Here is a 12,319-nt window from a genome sequence, read left to right on the forward strand (position 1 = left end):
ACATAACAACATGTAGTTTAAAGAATAAAAATAAATATTATAAATTATTTTGTTGCTTGCTATTTTAATTTTAAGGCCAATAAAAAAAAAATATAATAATAATAAGTAATAACACAAGATTAACAAAACAGGTTATTTACATTTATATATATCAAAAAAAAAAAAAAAATTATTAGTATTAAAATTAAAATTTTACAATTAAATACTAAAGGTAAGTTATCATATTTTATTCACTATCACTTGAGTACTCTAATTTTTTTATATCCTCAGAAGAATTATCATCATCTGAAATTGATTCATCATTGTATTCTGTATCATAATCTTCCAATTCTTTTTCGTGCTCATCGACTGCATCTGCACTGACATGAGCTGATGTTTCCATGAATTCTGCAAATCTAGAATATTGTTGAAAATTGATTAGTATTTTATTTTGATTTATTGAATTGTAATTACTTTTTAGGATCGCGTAATCTGCTCACAACCTTCCATGAATCACAATTTGGACTTTTACAATATTTTCTCAGTTCTTCTAGTGCTTTAGGTGTTTCAATCAATGATTGTTGTATATACTCATCTTCAGATAATAATCGTATTTTTGGTTTACTTTTAGGAAATAATCTGTAATATAAAAGGTTAATATTACAACATTTTTAATATTAACTATTATTATTATTATAGTTAACTTACCCAAAAGGAAGTGAAAACTTTGTGTAGTAGAGTATAACACTTAAAATATCCACAAAAACCATAGCTTCTATATGAAAGCTACAAGATACAACCAAAGCCAAACCAATAATCTGAATAAAATAAATAAATGATTATTATTAGGTATATGAATGTTAACTTTTAATTTGTAGAAAATAATATAATAAGATGATGTTGACAGTCAAAATGTTTGTTGTAAAACTAAAAAAATTTTTAAAATGTATTATAATTATTTTGAAAACATTAATTTGTATAAACAATTATAAATGTGGAATGTCTCAGACTTCTACAACATCTTTTGAATTATTAAGAAATATTAAATAACTTAAATAGTATAATGGAAAATGTATTTTATTAAATATTTCCATTTGTATTAAATTAAATTAAAATACAAAATTCTTTATTTAACACTAAGTAAAATTGATATTGTCTAATTTTTAAAGTTGAATGTTTTGTGTTATCATTAAACAACTAATATTTTATTTTAATAATTTTCAATTTAATATAAGATAAATATAAGAATTACTTGTAATGTCCATCTTATGAGGTCGATGGATCTTGGATTTGTTACTGGTCCATATCTATAGCAAACCACAAAACTGACCAACATAGAGAAAACAATATACCCCAATATATACTTATAATATAACATCAATATCATATTGAGATTTTCGATCAACATTTGAATAGCATAAAGACTTAACATACAACTTGCACCTAAATATCCCACCATCATTTTTTTCTGAAAAAAAAAAAAAACATAACATTATGTTATTATGTACACAAACTATAATAATTATAAAATATACATACTTTAGGGATTAATCGACTGATGAGTAATATTATAATCACAAATGAAGCAGTTACACCTACTGTAATACCACACAAGTAATAAAACAATGAATTATGGCTTAATCTAGCTGAATACCCAAATAGAAAAATACCAACGATAAACATTGCCAATCTTCTAATATCTAATGCTGTAAAAAATTAATAAATATTTAAGATTAATGTTTGCTAACATATTGTAATACTAATTGCATATAATGATTTATACCGGTAGAGTGAATTTTTATTTTAAAATCGGCATTTGTTTTGATACTAAAACAAGATGGCTGAAATGGATCTAGTTTGAAATCCTTTCGTTTCCAAATATAGGATATTATTTTGTTTAAAGATAATATAGCTTCATCAGATAGCATTTGTTTTTCAACTGTATACTGATCTACTGCTTGATATATAATGAAGTCGTCAGTTTTTTCAATTATTAAATCCACCTGTACAATAAATAATATAATTAATATCCATTAATAATTTTTCAATGTATAATTTAATATAACATACCGTAATTGTTTGAAAAACATTAAGTATACTTTTATCATTTCCTGCATAGCAATAGATTGGGGGTAATGAGTACATTCTTTCAAACGAAGAACAACAATTTTTTGTATCTCCTGCATTGATTGGATATACCATACCTGCACAAATATTATTTAAAAAATTATTCAAATGTCACAAATTAGTATTAAACTTTTTTTTATCTTCAGTGAAGTTTAAGTTATCGATTCAATGACATTTAATTTTTTCTTCAGTAATATTTAAGTAGTGAACAGAATGTACAATAATATAAAACAATTTTTATTATCAATTTTAAAACAAATTGTATTAGAAATTTAGTATTACAGTATTATTTTTACTAAAATGTTTAATTCATTAATATATCTATTATAATAAAGGTAACAAGTATGGTCAAGTCTCTGTCGGGCAAAGAATCCCAATCTCTACCTAGCATAAGTAATGTTGTGTACTTTATTTTAAAATCTATTTCGATAATTTACATAAAATACAATAGATTTTTTGAAATGTCATTCTAGGTCAAAGATGGCGAACCTATTATACACACCAATACTTTTGGGAATTAGCAGGTATTAATACTTAAAAAAAACACAAAATTGACTTAATAAAAATAGGCCATAATTATGAGAAGCAAACATAATCTATATAGTTATTTTAATTTTGATAAACCTGACTCTTATTAACAAAAGTATGTTATTTCTAAATAATGTTTTTGATTCCATTTTTTAGACATGAATACACAACCAAAAAATAAAAAAATCCGTATTTTAAATTTTAAAAGTACCTATTAATCTTGGCTGTGGATATCTAGTGCCGTTATCAAGTGATAGTAAAAAATATAGATAAAATAAATTAAAACGAATTAAATGTCATGCAAAGATTATAATATTTTCCACTAAAGACAATTAAGTTGTGAATGTCTAATGTATTTAATCATAAACTAATATACTTACTGTTTGGTAGTGAATGAACTAAAGCTATGAATGTGAGAAATAAGAAGCCAATCTTAAATGTCATCATTTTAAAATATTAAGTAGTTACACACGTTTTGAATATCTTGGTCCAAATTTAATAATTTATGTCAGATAAAGAAAAATCTTAAGTTAGCTAGTAGTAATATAGACACAAAGTATAAAAATAGCAACATTGTCACAACAATTTACCTATATTTTTATCATGACTATGACAAATTGTCAAATGTTAAGATTTTAATTATTTCACTTTTTACTTTTTTTTGTTGTTCTCAAATAACGAACTTTAAAGTAATATTTAAAACCATAACCTATGTTGGCTTATTACAATTTCATGGACTAGGTTATGCGTTATCAAGATTTGTGTACTTGATAAATAATGATAGATGATGTATGATAATTGATATTTGATAATAATAATTTCTGTGAAATTCAAAATTTAAATTCAATTGTATTTAAATACAATATTGTATTATTTTGTTATGTTAACTTTGTTAAAATGCCAGTGGATTTACATAGGCTCATACAAGGATGGTTGGAACTAGAAAGCGATCCTGGTTTATTTACTTTGCTTTTAGAAGATTTTGGAGTAAAAGGAGTTCAGTTAGAAGAGATTTATGACCTTCAGAAACCATTGGACAGTCCAGTTTATGGTTTTATATTTTTATTTCGATGGATTGAAGAGCGTCGAAGCCGCAGAAAAATTGTAGACCAAACTGATATATTTGTCAAAGATGATGACGCTATAAACAGTATATTTTTCGCTCAACAAATGATACCTAATAGTTGCGCTACACATGCCCTGCTGTCCGTTTTGCTGAACTGTTCAGATATACATTTAGGTGAGACATTGGGACATCTTAAGGAACATACTCGAGGTATGAATCCAGAAAATAAAGGTTGGGCTATTGGCAATACTCCTGAATTAGCACGAGCACATAATTCACATGCTATGCCAAAAAGTAGACCACGTATGGATAAAACACCAGGCTTAACAACTGGACGGTTTACCGGTGAGGCATATCACTTTGTCAGTTATGTACCCATAAATGGTCATTTATACGAATTGGATGGATTGAAACCGTATCCCATGGACCATGGACCATGGGCTGAAGATGAAGATTGGACTGAAAAGTTTAGAAGAGTCATAAGTGATCGGCTTGGAGCAGCTGCTGAATATAGTGATATACGATTCAATCTGATGGCTGTTGTTCCTGATAAACGATTGGCTATTACCCACAAATTAAATATGCTCAAAACAAATAGACAAATAGTATTAGAAGCTTTACAACAACTTGTACTAGTAGATGACTTTGAAAAAAAAAGAAAAACCAATGATAATGATCAATCACCAAGTAAATGTGTTAAAAAAGACATTTCACCCATTCCTGGCACATCTAAAGACTATAATGAAGAAAAGGTGATATGATTTGTTTCAATCTTCAAAAAATATTTTTAAACCCTGTTAGTATGTGTAATTTAATTTAGACATACAAAATAATTTATTTGTTTCCTTGTAATAGTATTAGTAAAATGTACAATAGATGATTCAATGCAAATTTTAATATCTTAAATTCAGCCTTCACTCACTTTTTTATTCAAAAATTTAACATGTAATTTTAAATAAAATTGAAAAATGTATATATTTTAAAGTCAATATTAAGTATCGTATGTTTGTACTAATATACTTAATTTACATAATAATATATTCATATTGTACTTATATAACAGAAGTAAAACAAAGAAAGACAATACCTACCATACATTTATAAATATAAAAATGTTGTGCAGTAAATTAAAGCCATTGAAAAGTTTTTAATTTACTATCACAATCAATTTTTATCTCAATATTTACTAAAAATATCTAATACTGCTGAAACATAAACCTTCAAAATTAATCATTCAATATGTTATAAAATTAGCTTTATTTTTAATGTAAAATCTAAAATCATGTTGAAATTATATTTAAATTACATTTTTATAAATATTTTTGTTTCCTTATTTAATATTAGATTTTTATAATTTTCAGACATGTCCGGAATCAAATAATATTGTAGTAATCCATGTACAATCATCAAGTGGTGGGTCAGAAGGTGATGGAAATCCAAAAGACATAAAAAGTGTATGTCTAGAAGCAGGAGCTATGCCTAAAGGATGGGAAACTCCTTCAAGTCATTCTTCAGATAAAGAGGATAATAATGATCAACAATTGGAAAATAATTTAAAATCTAATCATACATTTTCTCCTAAAGACCTATTAGCTCTAGTAAAAAATTTAGAACTTGAAATAAATATGAGTGAAGGTAATTTAATTAAAAATAGTAAAATATCAACCGAGTTATATATTAATTTAATTTTTTAGGTATTTTACGAGAGGAGAATGAAAAACGTAATAAATATAAAATTGATGATTGTCGACGGACACACAATTACGATCAGTTTATATGCACTTTTTTAACTATGTTAGCTCAAAAAGGTATATTACCTGATTTAGTACAACAGCATTTAGGTGCACAAAAAAAAAATACAAGTGCACAGCTTTCACTTTCTGTACAATCTCAATCTACCAATCAAACACAAGTGAAATCAAAATCTAATAAAACAAATTCAAAAAGTAATACATCATCAACTACAACAAGGCTCAGGACGAAACGCAAGACAGCTACAAAAAAAGGACGTAAATCATGACAGGTCATTATTATTACTCAAGAATATTTCACTTGAGTGTTTCCTGTCGTATTGGTAGAAGTAAATATTTATACCTAATATAGGTAATTTGCCATTTATAATTGTTATAATACATCACTGCTATTAACATTGTTATTAATCTATAGTTTTTAAATATAATAAGCAATTTATAACATGTTTAATAGCTTTGTCGTTAAACTAAAACATACTAACTTATTTTATATTAGAATCATAAATAATATTATATACTTTACCTCAAAGAATTTGGGATGAATAGTTAAAACTAATATTGGCTGTTCCTTTTGAATAAATTCTACGGGGTTAGTGATGAAAATATGAATGAATTATCAGTTTAAGTATAATTCAGTTAAATAAAGATCTCAAAAATCAAATAATATGGATATTTGGTTGTTGCTGTTTGAACATGTGATATTTGAACACCACAATTTTAAATACTTATGGTATTTGTCAAGTGCTTTAATTGTTTTTATTAAAATCAAATGTTTCATTTACAGCATTATTCCAAATACAGTAATAAGTTATTAAAAACATTAATTGTTATTTTGAAAAAAATTTTATCTATTTTCTTTACAATTTTCTATGTATTTTAAACTTTGAGTGGGATAGAAAAATCTGATGGTTTTATTTCAGAAAATATTCAATTTAGGAAAATATAATAGGTTTATTGAATTCATTACCAATAAAAAAACATTTCATTCACAATAATAATATGGTTTATGAAAAATGTTAAAGAAAAATAAATATTTTAATTAAATTTGTCAAATTATTAACATAAATTTAAAATATTATCATAATTTTTATATGAGGGGTTGTTTCATAAGAATTTGTTAGTACATTTTATTCTAATTACAAAGCTTGAAAATTGTCATTATATCACAATCATAATCAAATTAATTAAAAAATATATAATTATAAATTTAGTTAAATAATTATTTACAGTATTAATCTAACCATATTATTATAACTAAAATAAGTTAAGGTTATGGAATAATGAAATTTCAGTTTAAATGTAAACCTTTGCCTTAATTGTATAATTTTAAAAAAGAATATGCTTATTACATATTTACTAAAATTGTATAAAATTCACTTTAAAGATCTCTTCAAAATAGTTTCCAAATTTCTATCAGTAATAATTTCCATTACATTTAATATAATATCATTCCCGCCTTTATTATATAACCTACCTTGGAAAGTTGGAAGTTTAATATAATATGAATATTGAATATCCACTTAACTAAATTATAATTATTTGTTATTACCTCTTATTTTATTTTTATATTGATTTGTAATAGGCTTATTATAATATATATATATATATTTTTGTTTATAAAATATATATTGCAATTACATTTTTTAATAACAATATAACCTTGTAGTATATAGTGGTAGGACAAACAGATGTATAGTTAATTTATATATTTAACTTTGCATTAATATAAGTACTTTTAGATTATTAATAAATTATAATGAATAATTGTTTATGAATTTTTAAAAGTAATGGAAAAAGTATAAACTAACTGAACTAAAATTAAAAATAATAAATTATTTTTTATAATGCTGGTTGAACATTTTTTTAATAAAAACGCTCAAGTTCCTTTTAAATAGAAACATAGAAATTGATGATTTGATAAAAAACACTTTATTTTAAAATATTTAAAACACGAAAAAAAATATTCAAATTACATTAAAGAAAACCCTTATTAGTTTGATCCTCATTAGTGTATACATAACTTAACCAGACCACTCCTTAATAATATAGTATTATTATATCCTCAAAATTAATTAAATAATTTTTGTAAACTATTCAGTTTGTTCCGCAGACAAGATTAAACATGAAAACATCTTCCATATTTCTTCTAAGTTCTGCATATTAAGGGATGTTGTATTCGCATGTGTTGTCTCCATCTTACACACGTATGACATAGTAAATTTCCATTCATCAGTTTCAATAGTGTGCTTTTAGTTTTGATGTTAGAGTGAATTGACCTATTAATCAACTTTTAGGTAAGAACATTATCTGTGTTCTCTCAATGGTTTATTATGGTATTTTAATTTTAAAGTGAATTATGAGCATTTTCAAATATTTATTTATAAAAACATTTTAAAATATAATTTATTCAATATATTATATACAATGGAATCTTGATAACTCGAATCGGTTGGGGACAAACAAAAATTTGACTTGCAGAAAATGTATAAAATATATATTGTAAAGCAAGGATCAAGACATTCCTTCAAGTTATTGAAAATTTGACGGATAGAGGTTTGAGTTATCGAGGTTTCACTGTTTATCTAAACTTACAAATACCATTATAATATTTCTTGATAATTGTTTTATAACTTTTTAACAATAAGTTAATATAATGAAATAATAAGTATGAATTCATAGTGTTATAAAATAAGGCTGTGAATTTAATGTACTAAAAAACTTTAAAAATGCATTAAAAATTTCAAAAAAATGCAATATAAAATGGCAAAAATTACAATATAAAATAAACTTAAGATGGTTTTTAATTTAATTTTTATATTTATCTTGATATTATAGGGTATTATACATTAGTACATAACATTTTACATGCAAAATGTGTTTATTTAATAATAATGAAAAAAAATTAAAATGTTGATTGAATTTGAATTTCCTGTGAAAAACATTTTTTAAAATTTTTAAAATTATGTAAAACAAAAAAAGTTAACTGTCGGAATTTAAGTAAAAATACTGGAAAATTAACTAAAAAAAGAATATATGACCTATAAATGCAAAAAAATTAAAAATATCAAAAATGCAAAAATATGCAAAATAAAAGTTTCATAAATCGATTAGTTGTTACATAATTCAAATTATGTACTTACAAAACTACGTTTCACAATCACCAAAAAAAAAAAAAAAAATACACGGGGGAGGAAACAGTGGGAATTATATTGCATACAAGTCTGTAATGAAGTACTACATTTTATGTCTTTGCTGTTCTTGCTAATTTATATAATTGGTGTAATAACAATGATGATAATAATAATAATAATGATTCAATGTTTACAGGTTACCAGGGTAACCGCCCTGTAACGCATTTCCGTAAAGCTTTTCGATTCTGTGCGCCAAAGCAAAGACATAAAATGTCAAAAAAAATTCACTTTCCTACAAATTCACAGCCTTAGTTATAAAATATGTAGATCAAGAGCATATTTTATTTAAATTATTTGCTTTATTCTTTAAATTGATAAAAAATATAATTTTAGAGTTCTAGGGCTTTATTATTTTAAATCAATAGTATATGCTTTAGCATTTTAACACAATTAACGCTTAATATATATTTATATATAAATCTAATCAAATAAATTGTATTAATTTTCTTATGTTTTCCTTGTTGAGGCAGGGGATGGTTAGTGGCATGTTTTTAATTAGATAGTAAAAGTGTAAATCTTTTCTTTTTGATAACCTTTTTTGTACTTAATTGGGTTGGTATTTTTATTTTTTATATTTCTTAATATTTTTGTAAAATTATAAGCAACTATTATATCCAAAAAGCAAACAGAACTAAAATCTTAATTTATTAGTGTTTTACTTATTACAGCTTACTAATGATGTCTGAATGGACATTCACAAAATTTCAAATTTTTATAATTATTATTTTATTTTTATATTAGAAATAATTTATATTTTATACTTTTATTGTATAAAATATAATAGGGGACTCTTAAATTGTCTGTAGGTGTTTTCGGGGGGGGGGGGGGGGGAATTCGTGTATAACCAAACGGTGATTTCAAATTGTCTCCGATTATAGCTTATTTAGATAAAATAATTTATCGATAGTACGTGTGCTACTAATTATTATATAAATTTTCATAATGTTTAAAAACATATTTTTAAGAATTTAAGATATACCTACCTACAATATTTCCCAAACAGATTAATTTGATGAATGCATTAAATAATAATAATGTCGGCCCCTGATTATCATCTAAAGATTAATTGACTATATTATCTTATTCAATATCACCTACAGCTCAATATAGTTTCGTATATGCGACCGTTACCATAAATACGTTTATACGTGGGATACCTCATAATGTTTAAAATTTACGTTATTAGTAAAAAAAGCGTAACAGTTTTGATTGGGATGGATTTAGGTATGGATTTCAAAAAAAAAAAACTGAAGTAATGACATTAAACGAGAGACATGCACAAAAAAATATATTTATTTTATTTAAAAACCAATTAACTTAATGTAATCCAGTTCGAAAATCGTATTCACTAATGTGTATTTGTATGAAAGATTCTTAGTAAAAGATCAATAGACAGTTATTCAGCAATTATCTTAGACAAAAAGTTTTTGAAAATCTAAACTAAATAATTAAAATTTCAGTGTTTAAAAGTCTTAGCAAATAAATTTAAACTTCAGAAACATTTTATTTATATTTATATAATTATTATATTTTGTTAATTTAAATCAGTAGTTCTCAACCAGGATGACATGAACCCAGCTTAGGGGTGACACGAAAAATCAACGAGCAAAGGAAAAAAAATCATATTATTATATTATTCATATTAATATCAACGTTTTGAACGGGTTTTTCTGTGTACTGTACTTTTTTTTTTAATAATAGAATAATTTTTAAATATAAAGTTAAGATTGTTTATTATTTTGATGTTAGGGTGACGCAGTGTTTGATTCTAGTGACTAAAGCTAGTTAAGGTGATTTGAAATCAAAAAAGGTTGAGAACTACTGACTAAAATTGTTGACTGTAAATGTAAAATATCATGATATTCTATTTAATAGTTGATTTATCCAGGGACGCCCACAGAAATGTAGCGCAGGGGGAGGGGGCAAAAAAATTGCAAGTACCTAAATACTTATGGGAAGATTTATCGCTACATTTTTCATCTACTCATACTTTGTAATAGTATCATTAATATTTTTTTTTAAGTCAAAACTAATTTAAGTTAATTTAAAATTACACTATTAGGTCTAATATTTATAAGAAAAAACATAATTAAGTTTTAACAAAAAACAACTTTATTTGATTGAATTTACATATTACCTACTTCATATTTTATTATTTTATTCAAAAAGTAATCACAATCTCCTATTGTTTGAAGCAAATAAATTAATTGAATCATCAATTTGTTGGTTAAAATATGTTTAGGAATTATTTTTTTTCAGAACTGAATCCATATTTACTCGTCTTAACAAATTTTTTAATTATTTTAACTTAAAAATTGGTTACTTTGTAAATTTAAATTTATAATCGTGTATGCTTTCCAAGTATTTTGATTTTGTTATTATGTTTTTCATACACGATTCATATAATATAATATAAATATTATTATTATTCATTATTCGGCAATAAGTGAGATCGACTATTTTTAATTACTTTGACTCGTCCGCGGTAACAGAAAATCTGTAGGAACCAGACAAAAGTGACTTAGCGATTGAAAATAATCGGAATGTTTTTTTTTTACAATTAAATACCTCTAATATGACCTGTTAGATACAAGGATTGTCGAATAGTCGCTAAATACCCAAGACCAGCTTTATGTAAAAAATTTCCAATTTTATAACTGACACGAAAAATCTCTGGGAGGGCAATGGCCCCCACTGTCCCCCCTCCGGGCGTCCCTGGATCTATCCATTATTTTTGTCGTATATACGCTCATCATTGTTTCGAATTTTAAAAAAAATGTGATTTAAACTAAAAACCGATTAATTACATTTATCGGAGATAATTACAGTACAAGTAGATCATATATTTAAAATAGGAGACAATTCAAATTAATGATATACGTGTGCGTTCAATAATAGATTACATTAAAATATCTAGTGTGACTAAAAAAAAGTGGGAAACTAAGTTTTAAGGGGGTATAGGATAAAAAAGCAAATCTCATATAGTTGGGAGTTGTGGTTGAAGAGAAAGAAGAATATTGGAAGAACCTATTGGGTTTAAAGTCAAAGATACGAGAATTTTTTTTAATATAAATGAATAATATCTTCGTAAATATCTGTAATTTTTGGTTTGTTATTTTTATGATTACTATTTTAATTTTAGATTACTTTTTATTATTTTTACTATTCAGAAAAACGCCGTGTTTGTTCTAGTACTAATATATTTAGTTAGTGGTTTATTCGTGTATGAGACGGCAATCATTTATGACTATTATTGTTAATATCCATAAATCAAAATATTGTTCAATTCAAGTACTAATAAACATATTTTCAAAAACATGAAAATTACATTAATTAAAAATTAAATTAATTGTTTTATTTTAAAACTGTATAACTCAAACATTTTATGAAATAAGTGATCGGGGGTACAAATATATTAATTAATAATTATGCAAAAAACAGCATAGACAAGTACAGTGTACTGTCGATTATCCGCGTTGTGGATTATCCGTTTCCTTCCTAGGAATCATTCAATCATCTACATACATATAATATGTATATAAAAAAATGTATATCTTTACTTTATACATCATTATCGGTTTAATTGGTTTGTGATATCCGATTACTCCATAACGACATAAAATATAATACGTTTTGTTTAATATTAATACTTTTTGGTTATTGTTGATACGTTAAAT

General features: G+C 24.6%; 2 protein-coding genes across 2 annotated transcripts; one reads left to right on the forward strand and one right to left on the reverse strand.

The window, feature by feature from the left end:
* Nucleotides 1–44: 44 nt before the first annotated feature.
* LOC114120356 (nuclear envelope integral membrane protein 1) lies at nucleotides 45–3,326 on the reverse strand. The gene is made up of 8 exons (XM_027982235.2): nucleotides 3,015–3,326; nucleotides 2,050–2,183; nucleotides 1,763–1,982; nucleotides 1,519–1,685; nucleotides 1,232–1,447; nucleotides 688–797; nucleotides 454–618; nucleotides 45–395 (listed from the first exon to the last, which is right to left on the reverse strand). Exons 1-8 carry the CDS (start codon nucleotides 3,079–3,081, stop codon nucleotides 227–229), a joined length of 1,248 nt encoding a protein of 415 aa, XP_027838036.2. The 5' UTR covers nucleotides 3,082–3,326; the 3' UTR covers nucleotides 45–226.
* Nucleotides 3,327–3,432: 106 nt separating this feature from the next.
* LOC114120355 (ubiquitin carboxyl-terminal hydrolase calypso) lies at nucleotides 3,433–5,895 on the forward strand. The gene is made up of 3 exons (XM_027982234.2): nucleotides 3,433–4,452; nucleotides 5,062–5,335; nucleotides 5,395–5,895. The coding sequence occupies exons 1-3, from the start codon at nucleotides 3,532–3,534 to the stop codon at nucleotides 5,718–5,720; spliced, it is 1,521 nt and encodes a 506-aa protein (XP_027838035.1). The 5' UTR covers nucleotides 3,433–3,531; the 3' UTR covers nucleotides 5,721–5,895.
* The last annotated feature ends 6,424 nt before the right edge of the window (nucleotides 5,896–12,319 follow it).

The sequence above is a fragment of the Aphis gossypii genome, chromosome 2 (assembly GCF_020184175.1).
Source record: "Aphis gossypii isolate Hap1 chromosome 2, ASM2018417v2, whole genome shotgun sequence".
NCBI lineage: Eukaryota > Metazoa > Arthropoda > Insecta > Hemiptera > Aphididae > Aphis > Aphis gossypii.